Source organism: Barbus barbus, assembly GCF_936440315.1.
Source record: "Barbus barbus genome assembly, chromosome: 1".
Lineage (NCBI taxonomy): Eukaryota > Metazoa > Chordata > Actinopteri > Cypriniformes > Cyprinidae > Barbus > Barbus barbus.
In genome coordinates this window covers 46,642,016-46,661,550 of record NC_136729.1, presented here as the reverse complement: position 1 = coordinate 46,661,550, position 19,535 = coordinate 46,642,016, and the positions used below count along the sequence as shown (strand labels likewise).

General features: G+C 36.9%; 2 protein-coding genes across 2 annotated transcripts in view; both read right to left on the bottom strand.

The window, feature by feature from the left end:
- Positions 1-1,920, bottom strand: part of LOC306871582 (rho guanine nucleotide exchange factor 40-like) — a 38,126-nt gene extending 36,206 nt beyond the window's left edge. Inside the window, exon 1 of the mRNA XM_079419643.1 lies at positions 1,834-1,920. Within this exon, the coding sequence (XP_079275769.1) occupies positions 1,834-1,836 (3 nt within the window). The 5' untranslated portion in view covers positions 1,837-1,920. The remainder of the gene's footprint in view (positions 1-1,833) is intronic.
- A 7,518-nt stretch (positions 1,921-9,438) lies between these two features.
- Positions 9,439-19,361, bottom strand: LOC306871567 (uncharacterized protein). Its single transcript, XM_079419612.1, has 11 exons — positions 19,249-19,361; positions 18,107-18,424; positions 17,701-18,000; positions 17,550-17,618; positions 14,138-14,455; positions 13,726-14,031; positions 13,575-13,643; positions 10,463-10,552; positions 10,311-10,355; positions 10,086-10,166; positions 9,439-9,971 (listed from the first exon to the last, which is right to left on the bottom strand). Exons 1-11 carry the CDS (start codon positions 19,307-19,309, stop codon positions 9,916-9,918), a joined length of 1,713 nt encoding a protein of 570 aa, XP_079275738.1. The 5' UTR covers positions 19,310-19,361; the 3' UTR covers positions 9,439-9,915.
- Between the last annotated feature and the right edge of the window lie 174 nt (positions 19,362-19,535).

Here is a 19,535-nt window from a genome sequence, read left to right as displayed (position 1 = left end):
ACTGTCACTCTATTAACACTGCGGTCATGTGTTATCTGTCTGTGATGAGATACACACTACACAAACCAACTACAGTTATCAAAAGATTCCATTCTAATTTATTCACTTTATTATTTTTATATGCAATTTATTTGTATGCAATTCTGTACTATTCTCTTCTAATCATTTAATTGTATTATATGCAACTCTTATATTCTACTAATTATATTCAACAATTCTATAACAGATTCTATATTACTTATGATTCTTCAACTACACTATTCTATTTGTTGCACTTTATTCCTAATTATATATTTTTTTAACTATTATTAGTCAGTTATTCTACTCAATTAGGTTAACTTTCCTTGATTCTATTGCATTGAATGATTTTATTTTCAGTACTTGTTTCTATTTATTTCACTCCTAAAAATGATTAAATTCTATGTGTTCCATGTGTTTCAGTTTACTTGTATTCTTTTAGTTGACTCTATTCAATTTTATTTTATTCAACTATTATATTCTGCTAGTTCCACTTTACTTGTTTACAACTATTCAATTCTAAGTTTCACTTCAAACTTCAAAACTTTATTCTATTTGCTGAACTTTACTCCTGTTTTATTTTTTCAACTAGTCTATTATTCAATTATTCTGCTCTGTTTTCCTTATTTCTTTTTAACCCTTTTATTTGCTGCTCTGTTCTATTATATTTCACTACACTCCAAAAACTTGTTTTATTCCATTTCATTCAACTATGCAATTCAGTTTCACTTCAAATTCCACATTTCTATTGCATATTTATCTCACATCAGATCTATTTTATTCAGCTACCCCCTTCTTATTCTTTTAACTTTACTCTTCTAATGAGTACCCCCTCACATTTCTATTCATGTGGAAGCCACAGAGAAATACTCACACTTGTTGTTTGGAGAAAAAAAGATTAAATTGAATGTGTTTCAGTTTACTCCTACTCTGTTTTTTCCCTCTATGCAATTCTCTTCAATGGATAATCACCCCATCTATTCTGTTCTATTAGTTCCAATTTACTCATATTCAACTCCATATTCATTACATCTGTTTCACATTATACTTGAATATTCAGCTATTCCATTTCAAAAAATAATTATATTCTATTGGTTTAACTACACTTAATTCTATTGTACTCAACTGTTTTGTATTTAACTACTCTATTTTATTAGTTTTACTTCACTTTCTATTCTATTCTATTCTATTCATAGGAAACACACAGTCATGAAACCAGTCCAGAAGCCCTGAACAGAGTGTTAGTGTCCTGCAGAGTTTCCTCATGAGCTCAGATGGGATGAGGGGGAATCCCACCTCCAGCTCTTTCCTCACCGCTGTGTTCACATTCACCATAGTAACCATATTTCCACCGATATAATCACTGCATTTAATATGACCAAGGCAGACTGAAGTACAATACTGGTTCTCTTTCAATCAGTTGCTTTCAGAATCTTTTGATCATGTCATGAATTTAGTTTGATAACATGGCGAATACAAACACAGTTTTCCAATAATAAGAATACATAGCAATGATATTTCATGACCGTCAGTATTTCAGTATGCATACTGTCGTTTCAAACAAAGAGAGACCGATTCCTTTCTATCTGAAAGAAGAGCTAAACACACACTGGAGGAAGTAGCATTGATTCAAGTACTTTCAGCTGAAAAAATAAAAGTTACTATATAACAGGTTAATTTTGTAACTTTGTATCAGCTATCGCAGTTCTTCTGTTACTGTCTCTTTAAGATGAAACGCCAGTGTTTTCTGTATTTTACACTGGGTTCTTCTGAAGCGTGTTCTAGATGATTTAAGCAGTCTCGGGCTGGACTCACCATGACTTCAGGCGCTCGTCCGGAGTCACTACATCGCTTCTGAACATCCACACAAACGAAGGAGAGCTCGCTGCAGTCAGTGCTTTCTGAAATGCAGGAGTTAGTTTGATGGTGGAGGGAGAGAGAGGCATGCAGTCCCTCCCATCTGCTGAACAAGAGTCTCAGTCACTCTTTCCACTGTTGCTCCTAACATCAGCTGCATGCAGAAACACTCAAATCTGCAGGATTTACTCGAGCTTTACAGTTGATCAATTAATATTCTTTATTATTTGTCTATTAAGCGCCACACAATTCAGTTTACTGTCATAATCTCCAACAGCTAATAATATAGAGACACTATTGTGACGCCGCTTTAGTAAATTCACTGACAATGCTTTGAGTTATTTCTCAGACACAGTTCACTTATTATATACCGTTAGTTTATGAAAACAGGTTAAAAGTCTCCATCTGGTGGTCAGCAGCTGAAATACTTTACAGAAGAAGAGAAAGCACATGCAACTATTCGGTTTTATTCACATATTAAACATTATTTATGATGACCATGTATGAGGTTAATAGGAAAACAAAGCCAGAAAGCAGACAGGTTAGGTTTACTGTGATAAAAGTGCATCGAGAGAACATCAAATATGGTAACTCAACCGTATTTATCTGGCGCAAATCAAATCAAATCAAATAATTTAATTGTTGTTGCTTGTGATTAAAGTACATGCGTGTTTGAGGTGCCGCTCATTTCTGTTAAACTGAGTTGATATCAATGTTCATTTCTTAATAAAGGCTTGACTTAAAACAGTTCATCATCATATAAAGCGACCGTGTCTCTTCAGAAGACTTAAACAGAACTGATCAATTCATACTAATTACACTTGTCGTGAATGTTTTGAAAAGTTTACCCGAGCTGAAGTTATATATTATAATCTACAAGATTTCATTAACATGTCTTCATTTGTGTTCCGAAGATGAATGGGTGAGTAGATGAATCTATCTATCTATCTATCTATCTATCTATCTATCTATCTATCTATCTATCTATCTATCTATCTGTCTATCTGTCTATCTGTCTATCAGTCTGTCTGTCTGTCCGTCCGTCCGTCCGTCCGTCCATCCATCCATCCATCCATCCATCCATCTATCTGTCTGTCTGTCTGTCTGTCTGTCTGTCTGTCTGTCTGTCTGTCCGTCCGTCCGTCCGTCCGTCCGTCCGTCCGTCCGTCCGTCCGTCCGTCCGTCCGTCCGTCCATCTATCTATCTATCTATCTATCTATCTATCTATCTATCTATCTATCTATCTATCTATCTATCTATCTATCTATCTATCTATCTATCTATCTATCTATCTATCTGTCCGTCCATCCGTCCGTCTGTCTATATATCTGTCTGTCTGTCTATCTATCTATCTATCTATCTATCTATCTATCTATCTATCTATCTATCTATCTATCTATCTGTCTATCTGTCTGTCTGTCTGTCTGTCTGTCTGTCTGTCTGTCTGTCTGTCTGTCTATCTATATATCTGTCTGTCTGTCTGTCTGTCTGTCTGTCTGTCTGTCTATCTATCTATCTATCTATCTATCTATCTATCTGTCTGTCTGTCTGTCTGTCTGTCTGTCTGTCTGTCTGTCTATCTATCTATCTATCTATCTATCTATTTATCTATCTGTCTGTCTGTCTGTCTGTCTATCTATCTATATATCTGTATGTCTATCTATCTATCTATCTATCTATCTATCTATCTATCTATCTATCTATCTATCTATCTATCTATCTATCTGTCTGTCTGTCTGTCTGTCTGTCTGTCTGTCTGTCTGTCTGTCTATCTATATATCTGTCTGTCTATCTATCTATCTATCTATCTATCTATCTATCTATATGTCTGTCTGTCTGTCTGTCTGTCTGTCTGTCTATCTATCTATATATCTGTCTGTCTGTCTGTCTGTCTGTCTGTCTATCTATCTATATATCTGTCTGTCTGTCTATCTGTCTATCCTTAATGCTGCTTGTTAATGAAAACATATGAAATGTCACCATCTCGTGGTCAAGAGTAGATATAGTTATTGCCAAAACCTGCAAATAAACTAGGAATTTAAGGAATATCAAGTCGTGCAGAAGAAGATCTGGTGGCCTTGCTTGTCAACACAGTAAATACTAAAATCACATGAAATGTAACTGTGCAGATTAAAAAATAAAAAAGAGATTGTAGTTACCTCATTTTGATCAAATCATATCATGCATAAATTTCCCATGTAATGGCATGATTTGTGCATGCATGGGTTGAACTAATGATAAAAACTACAGCAGTTCTTCTTCTTTTTATTTTCATAGAACACATTTCGAATGTAATATTTTCTATATTTGCTGATCTTGTGAGATTGTAAAATCTGTCAACTCTGTTATAGACAAATTGGGTCAAATATACATATTCATTCTACTTTAAACTTAAAACATCAACATGTTTAACTGAAAAGTTGCCAGCATGGTGTGGATTTTCCCTAAACATACTGTAGCTTTAAAAATGAATGAAATCCTTTAAAATGTAATGTAGTAATAGTACTAATCAGCTTCTAATCAGTGTCCTGTGCCCTCTAATGCCCTTGCCTCTCTGCTGCTGAGCGTTTCATTTACCTGTAGATAATTCAAATTCTTTAGCCTGGAATGATATACAACAAATGTTTTATTTACAGGAAAATGAAAAAAAAACAAAAAAACATAAAATAATACAAAATACAGATTGGGAACATTTGATTCTGTTACTCATTGTCAACTCTGTTATCATTAAACTTTTCAAACCACTAACAGAGTTAATATTCTCCACCATTGTGTGCTAACCTCAAACCAGATACCACATGGCATGTCTAAAACAGAATTTTATGGATTTACTTACATTTAAATTAATCATTTGATACAATTCACATATTATGTACATAAATGTACATGTTTTTACATTGTAATTATATTTTTAAAATACCTGCATGTAATTACATCTGTGGACGCTCTTGCTTATTGCTCTGCGCTTTCCTCCCTATTTTTGTACTTTTGTCTGATCTTTCTAAGATTTTAACTTCAGCAGATCAGCACAGTGCGCAAACAACACAGTTTTTGGAAAAAGAAGACTCTTTGCCTCCCACTGCCATCAGTTTACATTCCGGCGACGGAAAAACACAGCTGTCTACATTCAAACAGACGAGAGAAAATGCCTCTCGTTGAATCTACTTGCTGCATGTACTGCCACAAACTTCTACAAAGGATTGCGGTTCTTGAAACAAAGTTACTTGCTGGACTTCCAAAACAGGCGGATCATACAGCAGATGGTAATCACGGACCCCCTCAGCATGCAGCCGGTGAGTCCTGTGAATCTAGTGAATCTCAACAGTTTATTCAAAGTGTTGAAACTGATCGACAGACTAATCGATGGCACAAACAGGGAGCGAGACCCAAAGGCACTCGAGACATCAGATTGTCATGAGTATCTCGTATTGCTGCCGTAGCATCCTCTACCCCAGATACGGCTATGACAAGACTTGTAAACACTGATATTCTACAACCCCCTATACATCTTGAGAACAGATTTGAAGCATTAATGAATGTGGGTGAGGAATCCCCAAATGTGACAAAACATGGATCAAATCAGCCAGCAGCTAGCATTGCTACTAACAGGCGCTCGAAGTCGAGCAGACAGCGGCATTCAGCTCAGAGTGCAGCCGAGCCCAGGACTCTGATAGTGGGTGACTCTACTATCAGAAATATCAGTGGCAGGACTACAACTACATACTGCTTTCCTCAAGCAACCGTCTCTGATGTGAACAAGGAACTTCTGAACATTCTGATGAAGCACTAGACTGCAAATCGAGTCATCATCCATGTGGGGAAGAATGATATTCGGAAGGAGCAGTCAGAACTCCTTAAGAAGGATTTCAGTGAACTCTTTGAAACTCTTCAAAGACGAAGTTCATTCATTCATCAGTGGACCACTCCCAGCAAGGGGAACTAATATGTTTGCACGGTTGCTTGGGCTGAAAACATGGCTACAAAGAACCTGCGGTATAAAAGGAGTCAACTTTATCGACAACTTCAATCTTTTCTGGGGCCACAGACAACTGTTTAGACTGGATGGCCTCCACCCAAACAAACTTTGTGCAAGAGTGCTAAAGGACAATATCTATTTCTCCCTCCGTCATCCTTCAGTGGTTTGTGCCAATCCACTCGGCCTGAATGGCGCACACACACACCTAGACAGAATATGAGAGACCACAGGACTTCATATCAGCTTTCGAGTCATCATGTGGTTGACACATCCCACAAGGATACTGATAACACCATGCAGCCAAAACAACCACTGCTCATGGACATCCCAGCTGAGTCCTGCCCACAGAGCTCATCACATGCAGACTGTGACGTATTACAACAGCTCCAAGACTCAGCACCCAAGGACGACTTTCTGGAAAACAGTCAGGGAAGCCAGGACAACATCTCACAGCCACCGGAAACACCAGAGCCAGAGCCCATCTCACCAGACACATTATCCCTCTCTCCAGTATCTCCACTTCTAAGCTTCTCACAGAAAATTGAGGAACTGGTGTATGCTGGGACCAAACTCTCCCAATCTTTTGCTGCTCTTCTGCCCCAGATATCAACAAAAAAACGGCGGGCCCCCCAACCACCAAAGACTGCAGGCCCAGCTCACCCTCCTCCTCCTGTGAGAGCTCTCCAACCGCTGCCACAACACCAGGGCCCAAGCCCTCCTCCATCTGGTGTAGGTGAACCAAAAACAACCGATGACAGCACTCAGTCATGTGTCGGGTCCCCTCTATATTAGCAGCAACATTCACAAATGTCTACAGAACAAGCGGGAAGCCAGTGTGCCTGTAGCCTCCTCTATTTCTGTTTTATCACGTGATAGAAAGCCTTCTCAAGCCGTACGGCTGACCCATCTAATCTGCGGCCTATAATGCATCAATCTAAGATTGCTGTAGAAACTAAATGTAATTCCATCAAGTTAGCATTTTTAAACATTCGCTCACTAAAAAATTTATCATTTCTGATCAACAATTTAATAACCACAAACAACCTGGATTTTATGTTTCTAAATGAAACATGGTTAGAAGACAGCTGCAGTGCAACAGTCCTCAATGAAACAGCCCCTCCTAACTTTAATTTTATAAGTGTCTGCAGGACTGTTAGGAGAGGTGGAGGTGTAGCTGCTCTGTTTAAAGATGTTTATCAATGCAAGCAAGTGTCGTTTAGTCAGTATTTGTCGTTTGAATACCTAAGTATTGTGCTGAAAGGAGCTCCACACACTGTTTATCATTATTTACAGGCCTCCAAAATATTCTCCAGCCTTTGTTGAAGAGCTCACTGAACTGTTATCAATAATTTCCTCAGAGTTTGACTGTTTTGCTATTGCAGGGGATTTTAATATTCACATAGATAATGCAGAAATCAAAACTACAAAAGAAATGATAACTGTTTTAAACACTTTTGACCTGAGTCAGCATGTGCACAGACCCACACACAATCGTGGACACACTCTAGATTTACTCATCAGTAGAGGTCTAAACATCTCATCCATTGTTATTAAGGATGTAGCATTATCTGATCATTTCTGTATTTTCTTTGATATATTGATCTCTATCACCACTGAATCTAGATCTGTCTCTATCAGAAAGAGATGCATTAATGAGAACACTAGTGCGCTATTCATGAAGGCAATATCATTAACACCAAGCATTTCTGCAGACCCTGTTGATCTTCTCCTGGAGTCATTTAACTCAAAAGTTAAGAATGTTATTGATGATGTTGCTACGATAAAGGTCAGCAAGAAGACTGGCAGACAAAAATCATCTTGGGGAAAATCAACAGCAGTTCAAAGTATGACAGACAATGCAGAAAAGCTGAGCGGATGTGGCGTAAGACGAAACTCGAAATTCACTGTAAAGATTCAATGTGGAACTAGCCACAGCTAGACAGACTTTCTTTTCTAACCTTATAAACAGTAACTTAAACAACACTCGCACTCTTTTTGCGACTGTTGAGAGACTGACAAACCCCCCCAAGTCAGATTCCCAGTGAAATGCTCTCCGACAGCAAATGCAATGAGTTTGCTTCCTTCTTTTCTGAGAAGATCAATAATATCAAACAAGCAATTGATAGCAAAATTTTGGAAGAAATAGTACAGCACCTTAAATCTTCAACCTGCTATCTTGACACACTTCCCACATCTTTTTTTAAGTGTGCTTATCTGTTTAGAAGCTGATCTCTTAGAAGTGGTGAACGCCTCACTTCTTTCTGGGACTTTTCCAAACTCCCTTAAAACTGCAGTTGTTAAGCCCCTTCTGAAAAAGCGCAATCTTGATAACACCATGTTGAGCAACTATAGACCGATATCAAATCTTCCTTTCATAGGTAAGATTATTGAAAAGGTAGTTTTTAATTAGCTGAACAACTACTTAAACTCAAATGGATACCTGGACAATTTTCAATCTAGTTTCTGAGCGCATCACAGCACAGAAACTGCACTCATTAAGATAATAAATGATATTCGCTTTAATTCTGATTCTGGCAAAATGTCAGTGCTGGTACTACTAGATCTTAGTGTTGCGTTTGACACTGTCGATCATAACATACTTCTAGAGAGAAGTCTTGAAGATAGGGTTTTGATTTTTCCTCCATTCAAACTTGAATGTCATGTGTCGGGTGTACATTTCTAACGGCTTGATTCTCTCAAGTCAGCACTCGATTCATCCTCGATATCAAGAACTCATCCTCTTTACTTGCGTTTTTGAGAATTGGAACTGAACTTCAACGGTTAATGCTGACGTAAGAACTAAAACATGAGAACACAAGGACACAAGATCGCTGAAGAACACATATTGAGAAAGTCTCCCAGTGTTTGCAGTCCTGTGCTGGGGCCCGTTTCAATAAGGAGCTTCAGCACCTTGAACTCTGAGTTGACTTACCGTGAGAGGGGAAACTCAGAGTGTTTTCAGTTTCAGAACTGTATTACAGTTTTTCTGTCACCAACTTGTGCAAACTTCAAACTTCCAGGTCAAAATCAAATAGTTTAGTCAAAAACATGTTCTCTTTTGTCAGACTGAAACTTTGGCCTCAGATGATACACAAACCTGTCAAATACAGACTACTTTCCTGTCTAGACCGAGATTACTAATAGCGCATAGCGGTAATCACTCTAATTAGTAGAGACCAGAAAGACCTATTCTTTTGTCTTAGCTTAAATATTTTAATTGTACATCACTTTGTATCATGTATATTTATTTACATTTTTGGTCTATTATGTACCATGCACCTTATGCAGAAGCTCTGAAATTTTGTTGTATCTTGTGTACAATGATAATAAACAAATGTGCTTGTAATATTTAGAGTTTTGGGCAGTTACATTTTAATTTTTAATTTTTTTTTATTGGTTATGGGTTTAAAACACATTGCCCTCATGTTGTCCCAAACTCGTAAGACCTTTGTTCATCTTTTGGAAAACAAATGAAGATATTTTTGATCAAATCCGAGGGCTTTTAATGACCAACATTAAACTACAGTAGCGTAGTTATCCCAGTCCAGATACAGCTCTGCACAGTTCAAAAACGAGGCCGTTTTATTCCTAATAAGATTATTTATTGTTATCAGACACTTTAACATTGTAAATACACAGTTTGAACATCAACACTGCACTGTGCTTACAAACAGGTGAAGAAAACACTTTATTACATTTAAATGTGTTTTACCTAAAAGTTAAATAAAAACTGTAATGTACTTAAATGTAAAAAAAACCCAAAAAACTTCACAATTAAAATGTAATGTGTTTTAACATTAATTTATTAATTGAGTGATTCCTCCGAGTACCACACTTTGAGAATCACTGAACCGGACTATTAAAACATTTAATTTATTTTTATAAAAGTTTAATTGATTTTAAAGATTAAAATAAGATGACCATTTATATCATGATTCCTGTCTAAATAGCATACATGTTTATTAAGGTACCTGTCTGGAAAATGACATTCAAAGCTTTATGCAAATATCTATAATGTCCATAAACATTGCTGTAATATTTACAGTATATTTATTGAAGGCATTTCATTGTAATACTGCAGACATCTCTATTTCCTTTTGGTGGTGAGAGTTCTTCCGTCCTAAATAGATGAAATGAATCAATAAAAGCAATTTACTGACTTGTTTTCACTGTCATGATTCAGATTGTTAGAGATCAATGTGAATCCTCAGGTTCTGTGATGTTCAAAACTCACCAGCTCTTCTCACACAGATGATCTGAAGAAGAATCACAGTAGGAGCAGCAAACACTGCAATCTCAACAATAATCACAATCACTGCAGGACAGATGTGTGGACAGAACAGAGAGAAAGAAGAGAATGAATCTGTCAAACTGTATACCGCTTATGAACAATGAACTATTATTGACAAACCATTTAAATATTCACTGATAGTTTCAGTGCAGCAAAGCCATCCCATACCTCTGATTAATGATCCAGCATTCATACAGACCACAGGTTCTGATGCTGTGTCAGACAAGACATAAAGATTCTATCCTCATTTGGCTAAACTGCATTATTTAATCATAAAAAGAGAAGTGAGAGACGGATGAAGTGTGTCAGGGATCATGGACCTTGTTTTGTAGGAGCTGCTGCTGTAGTTTGTCTTGATTTCTTCTCAGAATTTGAGCTGCTGACTGCAATCAGTGTTGAATCCATTAGACCTGCAGAAGATGAATGTTCAGAGAATAATTAATTCATTATTTTTTCCCCGAATATACTAACAGCTGCGAGTAAGACTCAGGCAGCTACAGCTCACACAGACAGTTAAGGACAAGGAGGAGCAACACACTCAGACATAAATGTATAAACGTGAAGGTGTTTATTTGTCGTGCATTAAATTAAAAAGTTTTTCAAAGGCACATGTTTTCAGATATGTTTGCTTTCTATTTAAAGTAACTAAGGTGAAGACAAGACAAGTGAATCTATGAAGGCATCACTGATGATCTTGTCTCCTGAATTCTGTTCAGTGATAATAGAAGTAAGACTTTACTGAGGAACCCTATTTTTTTGTGGGTTTTTTTTTGTTGTTGTTGAACATAGACATGAAAGTGCACTATTAAAACTTGAATTGTTATAATTCATGAACGCTTTGCAATACAGACCTAAGGTTGGTCTCTTTTTTTAAAGATGACAATCAACAGAACAAAAATGAAAGTATAAAAAAGTTATAGTACTTTAAATTTACTGTAAAGAACATGTACTGAACTATTTTTATTTTATATAAAATAAATATTTTACAAAATAGGTTTTAATTCAAAATTGATATCAAATTAAAGCCATGTGTCTAAAGTTCTTCTTTTTTTCCCCAAATCTGAAGTTGGTACAGTATAAATAAATAAATTGAGGTTTCTATGCAATTTTGTTGTTACACCACAAACAGCCTCCGGCTGGCGTCCAAACTCCATTGATTTTTAAAATGCATTTTTGTGTCACAAATGTATGAATTTCTCTCTAAACATTACTTCTAACAAAAAACACCAAACATGAAATCATGAGACTCAGACCTTTCCAACGATATGTATTTTGTCAAGATTATGAAAAGTTTTGATTCTAAAAGACTGTAATACATTTTGTAATATGACACCCCACTAAGGGGGAGGAGCCTGCTAAAAGATCCTAAAGTACCGTTTCCATGGTAATGTACAGTTGTGGTCAGAATTATTGAAACCCTTGGTAAATATAATCAAAGAAGACTGTGAAAATTAACCTGCTTTGTTAATCCTTTTGATCTTTTATTGAAAAAAAATCACAAAAATCTAACCTTTCATTGAAGTAAAACAATTGAAAATGGGGGAAAATCTCATTATGAAATAAATGTTTTTCTCAAACACACGTTGGACACAATTATTGCACCCCTAGAAATTCTTATGAGTAAAATATCTCTGAAGTATACTCCCATTCATATTCACAATTTTGAGCACTCTAGGGTGATTATGAACATGAAATTATCCAGCCATGGCTTCCTGTTTCACAGAAATATAAATAGGAGGGAAAACAAAGCCCAAATTCCCTTAATCATCCATCACAATGAGAAAAAACAAAGAATATATTTCTGATGTGCAGCAAAAGATAATTGAGCTTCACAAATTAGTGAAGTGGCTTTAAGAAAAGAGCTAGAGCAGTGAAAATCCCCATTTCCACCATCAGGGCAGTAATTAAGAATTTCCAATCAACAGAAAATGTAATGAAACTGCCTGGAAGAGGACGTGTGTCTATATCGTCCTAATGCACGGTGAGAAGGAGCGTTTGAGTGGCTAAAGACTCTTCAAGGATCACAGCTGGAGAATTGCAGAAAATAGTTGAGTCTCGGGGTCAGAAAACCTTAAAAAAAAATTGTCAAACAGCCCCTACATCACCACATGTTGTTTGGGAGGATTTCAAGAAAAATTCTCCTAGCTCATCCAAAAACAATCTCCAGCATATTCAGTTATCAGACACGACTGGAACTTCAAATGGGACTGGCTTCTATGGTCAGATGAAACTAAAAAATTAGCTTTTAGCCGCAAACACTCAAGATGGGTTTGGTGAACACAGGGATAAAAAGTACCCCATGTGTACAATGAAATATACTGCTGTATTTGTGATGTTGTGGGCCTATATTTCTGCTGGAGGTCCTGGACATCTTGTTCAGACGCATGGCATCATGGATTCTATCAAATACCAACAGATAAAAAATCAATAAGTGACTGATTCTATTAGAAATCTTATAATGGGCCATGTTTGGATCTTCCAACCTTACAATAATCCAAACACAAACCTCAAAAACAACACAAAAATGGGTCACTGAGCACACAACCAAGCTTCTGCTGGCCATTCCAGTCCTCTGACCTGAACTCTGTAGAAAATGAGTGAGGTGAACTGAAGAGAAGAAGCACCGTCATGGAGCTGTGAATCTAAAGGATCTGGAGTGATTCTGGATGAAGGAATGGTCTCTGATCTCTTGTCAGGTGTTCTCTAACCTCATCAGGCATTATAGGAGAAGATTTAGAGCTGTTTAACTGACAAATGGAGGTTTCAAAAAGTATTGAATAAAAAGGTGTCGTTAATTGTGACCAATGTGTATCAGAGAAAAACATTTATTTCATAATGCTATTTCCCCCCATTTTAAATTCTTATTATCCAATGAAAGGTTAGCTTTTTGTGAATTTTTTAAATAAAAGATCAAAAGGATTAACAAAGCAGGTTAATTTTCACAGCCTTCTTTGATCATATTTACCAAGGGTTTCAATAATTCTGACCACAACTGTAATGTCCGATTTGAAAATGGTTTTCTCAGGATGAAATTTGAGGTTTTAAGCTTTCACATGATATATAATTTATGATGATTACTAAAACATGTGATAGGGAAAAAGTAAACGAAAAATATTTTTTTGTGAGAAAGGTCAGAACTTCTGTTATGATGTATATGTTTTGAGGTGCACTCTTGTCATAAATTAATCTATTACTGTTCCTACACTATTTTTAACAACAAACAGTGGCAAAATATATATTTAGGAGTCTTAGACCTTTCCAACGATATATAGTTAGTCATGATTAGATTAGGATTTCATCATAATATATTGAAGTAAACTTGTGACAGTTAAGGGGTTAAATAAATGTATTTCTTGTCTGAATGCTTGTCAGTATATGTGACTGAGGTCTTCAGCTAACAGTAAATATTGATCTTAACAGCTGATTATGTACCTGGTTGTGTAGGAGCTGCAGTTGATTTAGAGCTGGTGACTGGAGACGCTGTCTTTGTTTCGGCTGCAGCTGAAGATGAATGTTCAGATACGTTATAGACTACAATCAGATTTAAATGACTGATGATTCATTGTTAATATAAATACTTTACTTGGATACTTGACAGTATATGTGGCTGATGTCTTGAGTTGATTTCTCTGTTTAACCTGACATCTCCACTCTCTGTTGTGATCTTCATTCAGGAGTGTTGTAGTCAGAGACCTGATACACTGTCCTGAGGAGAATATCTGAAATCTGGAGTCTGTCTGCAGATTCACACCAGCCTGATTCACCCAGATCAGATCAATACCCACAGAACGAACCAAATAATCATAAGAGACTCGATCATAACATAACTGACAGGAGAGAGTCAGAGAGAGGCCTGATCTGATCTCAGACTGTGAGGATGATGAAGAGACTGAAACAGAGAATCAGACAGAGATGACACGACTGATTCCAGTCTTTCAGCGACAATATTACTGTTTAATTCAACATATAATCATAATATTCACATAAACACTGACCATGAAGAACATTCAGATAAACACGTGCATCAGTTCCTTGTTGTACTTTATTCACATATTGTCGGCAGGTGTAATATCCACGATCTTCTTTTGTGACTTTCTTGATGTTCAGAGAGCAGTCAGAGCCCAGACTCAGTCTCTCATGTCTCTCTATGTTATTCCTCTTTATCCCTCCATAAATCAGTTCAACTGCTGCTGACTGTCTGATGTTATAGATCCATGAAGTTGATGTGCAGCCAGGAAGAGCATTATTACAGGACAGACGCACATCTTCACCAGAACTGCAGAACACATGAGTGTCATCCACTCCACTGATACCTACAAATATCAATAACAGTAATAATATTAATGTGGGTTAATGACTCGATTATGAAATACAGTTTAAATAAACTTGTTGTGTCCTGTTTTAAGCAGGAAATGAACCAAGCTGTAACGTGTTGGTTTCTGTTTAGTTCCTGTTTGCCCTTATTTGGTATTTCCTGTCCTAGTTTAGTTAATCTTGGTTCATTTAGATCACCTGTATTAATCATCTTGTTTGCTCCTTTGTTCATTTTCCTTTATAAGCGACCAACGCAGGACAGCCGTCTGTGGCCAACGCAACCCAACCCGCAGTCTGAGCATATTGAAGCCCACCAGAGAACTGCAAGTGCCCCCCAGTGCCTGCTCCTCTCAGGAGCCCTCCTATGAATCCGCTGGTCCCGTCCAGCTCTCTAGTGCCTGCTCCTTCCAGAGCGCCCCCAAGTGACCGCGCATCCAGAGAGGAGCTTCCCCAAAACTTTTTTTTGGGGGGGCCATATAACCCTGGTTGGACTACCATAGTGTCCGAGGGGAAGGTAATATGGCCGTAAACATCTCTCTCCTCTCCTCTCCTCTCCTCTCCTCTCCTCTCCTCTCCTCTCCTCTCCTCTCCTCTCCTATAACTCATCTTGATTACACAGTGAGCTGCAACCCAGAAACCTTCAGTTTGTCCTGAATCAGTGACATATAGACTCTCCTGAAATTGATTCAACTCTTAACCCCCCCCCCCCCCATTTTTTGTTTTTGTTTTTGTTGTTGTTGTTGAACATAGACATGAAAGTGCACTATTAAAACTTGAATTGTTATAATTCATGAACGCTTTGGAATACAGACCTAAGGTTGGTCTCTTTTTTAAAGACGACTATCAGCAGAACAAAAATGAAAGTATAAAAAAGTTATAGTAGTTTAAATTTACTGTAAAGAACATGTACTGAACTATATTTTATATAAAATAATAGGTTTACAAAATAGGTTTTCATCTAAAATTGATATCAAATTAAAGCCATGTGTCTAAAGTTCTTCTTTTTTTTCCCAAATTTGAAGTTGGTACAGTATAAATAAATAAATTGAGGTTCCTATGCAATTTTGTTGTTACACCACTAACAGCCTCCGGCTGCCGTCCAAACTCCATTGATTTTTAAAATGCATTTTTGTGTCACAAATGTATGAATTTCTCTCTAAACATTACTTCTAACAAAAAACACCAAATATGAAATCTTGACACTCAGACCTTTCCAACGATATGTATTTTGTCAAGATTATGAAAAGTTTTGATTCTAAAAGACTGTAATACATTTTGTAATATGACACCCCCACTAAGGGGGAGGAGCCTGTTAAAATATCCTAAAGTACCGTTTCCATCAGTGTTGCCAGATTGGGAGGGTTGCCGCCCAAGTGGGCTTGTTTTGATCGGCTTGGACCGGAGAATAACGCATTGGGCGGGTTGACAAAATTTGGGCTGCTTTTAAAAAATTAAAACCTGCCCAAGCTGCTTTTTTTCTTCGCTTTTATCTTTAATCATATTATTTTAATATGTTCAAACTCAAAGTATCACAGTAAAATAATGTGTAGCGCAGTCATCAACTCATTTTTCCATAGCCTAACGCAACCCTAATTTGTTCAGTTTAACAGAGACTTGTCAATCAATTTAGCATCTTTTATGTTGGTGAGATGTGATGAATCTTGAGTGACGGGGTTTTGGCGCTATAAAGGGCAAGATTTAAATGTGCAGACATTCATTCATTCATTCATTTTAAGTGATTGCGATGGCAAAGTGGCCTAAATCTACACGATAAAGAGTCTAAGAGTGACTCAAATCTGAATGAATAGAAGACTTCTAAATGTAATTGTAACTGAAATAAGAGAACAGTTGAATGATTTAATAAAAATCAAAACTGAATATGGGACTATATGATGCTGTTCTGCTTCAGAACATCTTTTAAACCGTCCAGACTCTACTCTGGTATGCATTGATCTGCTGGACTTGAACACTTTTGACTGACAGCTGCTGGACTTGAACACTTTTGACTGCAGAGTTCTGCATTATGTGCTAAAATGTGTACTTCGTGAGATGCGTGCTGTAGTTGAAGCACAAGACAAAGGGAAGCGCATTATTGTTGTTGATTGTTATTATTATTATTATTTATTTTTGCTGTCAGATTATCATACAGTATGTATCAATGAATAACACATTTTTGGCTGTCATGGGTGTGTGCATGAACGAGAGTAAATGCCAGCTCATTTATTGCATTCTGATCACTTTATTGTGCACGTTTTGCTAAAAAAAAAAATGGATTATTCTTACTGTGGACATTGAAAATAATCCATGTGTTTTTCCGAGGGTTAAAGTCATCGGTTAATTTCTTGATTGCCACTTTGAAAAGATTTTTGGACATTTTAATTTTCTGTCTCCCTTTAACGCATTTGCCCTGTTTTGATCCATATTCCTGTGAAATTGATTTAACCTATCTTTATTTTATTTTGTCATTATTTTATTTTAAGGAGATAAAAATGGTCCTTATCAACCTTTATTGACGTAAAATTAAAACATAAAATACAATTCTATCATTATTTTGGCAGTTAAAATTTTGGGCTGGTTTTTGTTGAAGTGGGCAGGTTTTGGTGAGCGTTTGGGCTGGAAATTGTCAACCCGATCTGGCAACACTGGTTTCCATATTAATGCAATGTCTGATTTGAAAATGGTTTTCTCAGGATGAAATTTGAGGTTTTAAGCTTTCAAATTATATATAATTTATCATGATTACTAAAACATGTGATAGGGAAAAAGTAAACAAAATTGTTTTTGTGAAAAGGTCAGAACTTCTGTTATGATGTATATGTTTTGAGGTGCACTCTTGTCATACATTAATCTATTACTGTTCCTACACAATTTTTAACAACAAACAGTGGCAAAATATATATTTAGGAGTCTTAGACCTTTTCAACGATATATAGTTAGTCATGATTAGATTAGGATTTCATCATAATATATTGAAGTAAACTTGTGACAGTTAAGGGGTTAAATAAATGTATTTCTTGTCTGAATGCTTGTCAGTATATGTGACTGAGGTCTTCAGCTAACAGTAAATATTGATCTTAACAGCTGATTATGTACCTGGTTGTGTAGGAGCTGCAGTTGATTTAGAGCTGGTGACTGGAGACGCTGTCTTTGTTTCGGCTGGAGCTGAAGATGAATGTTCAGATACGTTATAGACTACAATCAGATTTAAATGACTGATAATTCATTGTTAATATAAATACTTTACTTGGATACTTGACAGTATATGTGGCTGAGGTCTTGAGTTGATTTCTCTGTTTAACCTGACATCTCCACTCTCTGTTGTGATCTTCATTCAGGAGTGTTGTAGTCAGAGACATGATACACTGTGCTGAAGAGATCTGAAATCTGGAGTCTGTCAGATTCACACCAGCCTGATTCACCCAGATCAGATCAATACCCTCAGAACCAGCCAAAGAATCATAAGAGACTCGATCATAACATAACTGACAGAAGAGAGTCAGAGAGAGGCCTGGTCTGATCTCAGACTGTGAGGATGATGAAGAGACTGAAACAGAGAATCAGACAGAGATTACACGACTGATTCCAGTCTTTCAGCGACAATATTACTGTTTAATTCAACATATAATCATAATATTCACAGAAACACTGACCATGAAGAACATGCAGATAAACACGTGCATCAGTTCCTTGTTGTACTCCATTCACAAATTGTCGGCAGGTGTAATATCCACGATCTTCTTTTGTGACTTTCTTGATGTTCAGAGAGCAGTCAGAGCCCAGACTCAGTCTCTCATGTCTCTCTGTGTTCTTCATCTTTATCCCTCCATAAATCAGTTCAACTGCTGCTGACTGCATGATGTTATAGAACCATGTAGTTGATGTGCAGCCAGGAAGAGCATTATTACAGGACAGACGCACATCTTCACCAGAACTGCAGAACACATGAGTGTCATCCACTCCACTGATACCTACAAATATCAATAACAGTAATAATATTAATGTGGGTTAATGACTCGATTATGAAATACAGTTTAAATAAACTCGTTGTGTCCTGTTTTAAGCATGAAACGAACCAAGCTGTAACGTGTTGGTTTCTGTTTAGTTCCTGTTTGCCCTTATTTGGTATTTCCTGTCTTAGTTTAGTTAATCTTCCTTCATTTAGATCACCTGTATTAATCATCTCGTTTGCTCCTTTGTTCCTTTTCCTTTATAAGCGACCAAAACAAGACAGCCGTCTGTGGCCAACGCAACCCAACCCGCTGTCTGAGCATATTGAAGCCCACCAGAGAACTGCAAGTGCCCCCCAGTGCCTGCTCCAGAGCCCTCCTATGAATCCGCTGGTCCCGTCCAGCTCTCTAGTGCCTGCTCCTTCCAGAGCGCCCCCAAGTGACCGCGCATCCAGAGAGGAGCTTCCCCAAAACTTTTGTTTTTTGGGGGGGGGCCATATAACCCTGGTTGGACTACCATAGTGTCCGAGGGGAAGGTAATATGGCCGTAAACATTTCTTTTCTTTTGCCATGTAGCTTCCACATTTGTTGTAAGATGCACATCTTTTTTTTTTTTTTATCACTTATTTATTCAAGGAATTACAGGAAATGTTCGGTTGCAAAAATCATTTTGAATGCAGATCCATATTGTGAGATGATGATAAAATAAGTTACAGTAAAAACGAACTTTTTTTTGTTACATTTGTGCTTTATAATGGTTAATGAACTAAAATTAATTTTAATTAACGATCTTCATTATACAGGTCTTTTATAGAGTATTATAGATCATAAACAGATGTCTTTACCTGAGAGAAGTACAGAGAGAAGGATCAGTCCCAGCAGACACATGTGACTCTTATCAGACATTTTCTGTTTCTGTCCGTCTTTCTTTTCAGTCTATATTTACATCTCTTCATTTAAACATCTTCAGCTCATCCTGTGGGTGTTAACTTCCTCTGATCTCACCAACTGACCATTTATCTGCATTTCACTCACTATATGTGTGTTAAAGAATTAAATATAGCGATCTTTCTGAGTATAATCTGCTAAAAAAAAAACTAAAACCTGCCTAAGCTGGTTGGCTGGTCATCAG

Excerpts from the sequence above, each read along its gene's own strand:
- LOC306871567 (XM_079419612.1), bottom strand. The coding sequence starts at position 19,309 with ATGTCTGATAAGAGTCACATGTGTCTGCTGGGACTGATCCTTCTCTCT. Across the intron at positions 13,644-13,725 it reads ATATACTGTCAAGTATCCAA|CTGCAGCCGAAACAAAGACA; the intron begins GTAAAGTATTTA and ends ATTCATCTTCAG. Across the intron at positions 10,553-13,574 it reads TGCAGCTCCTACACAACCAG|GTCTAATGGATTCAACACTG; the intron begins GTACATAATCAG and ends CATCTTCTGCAG.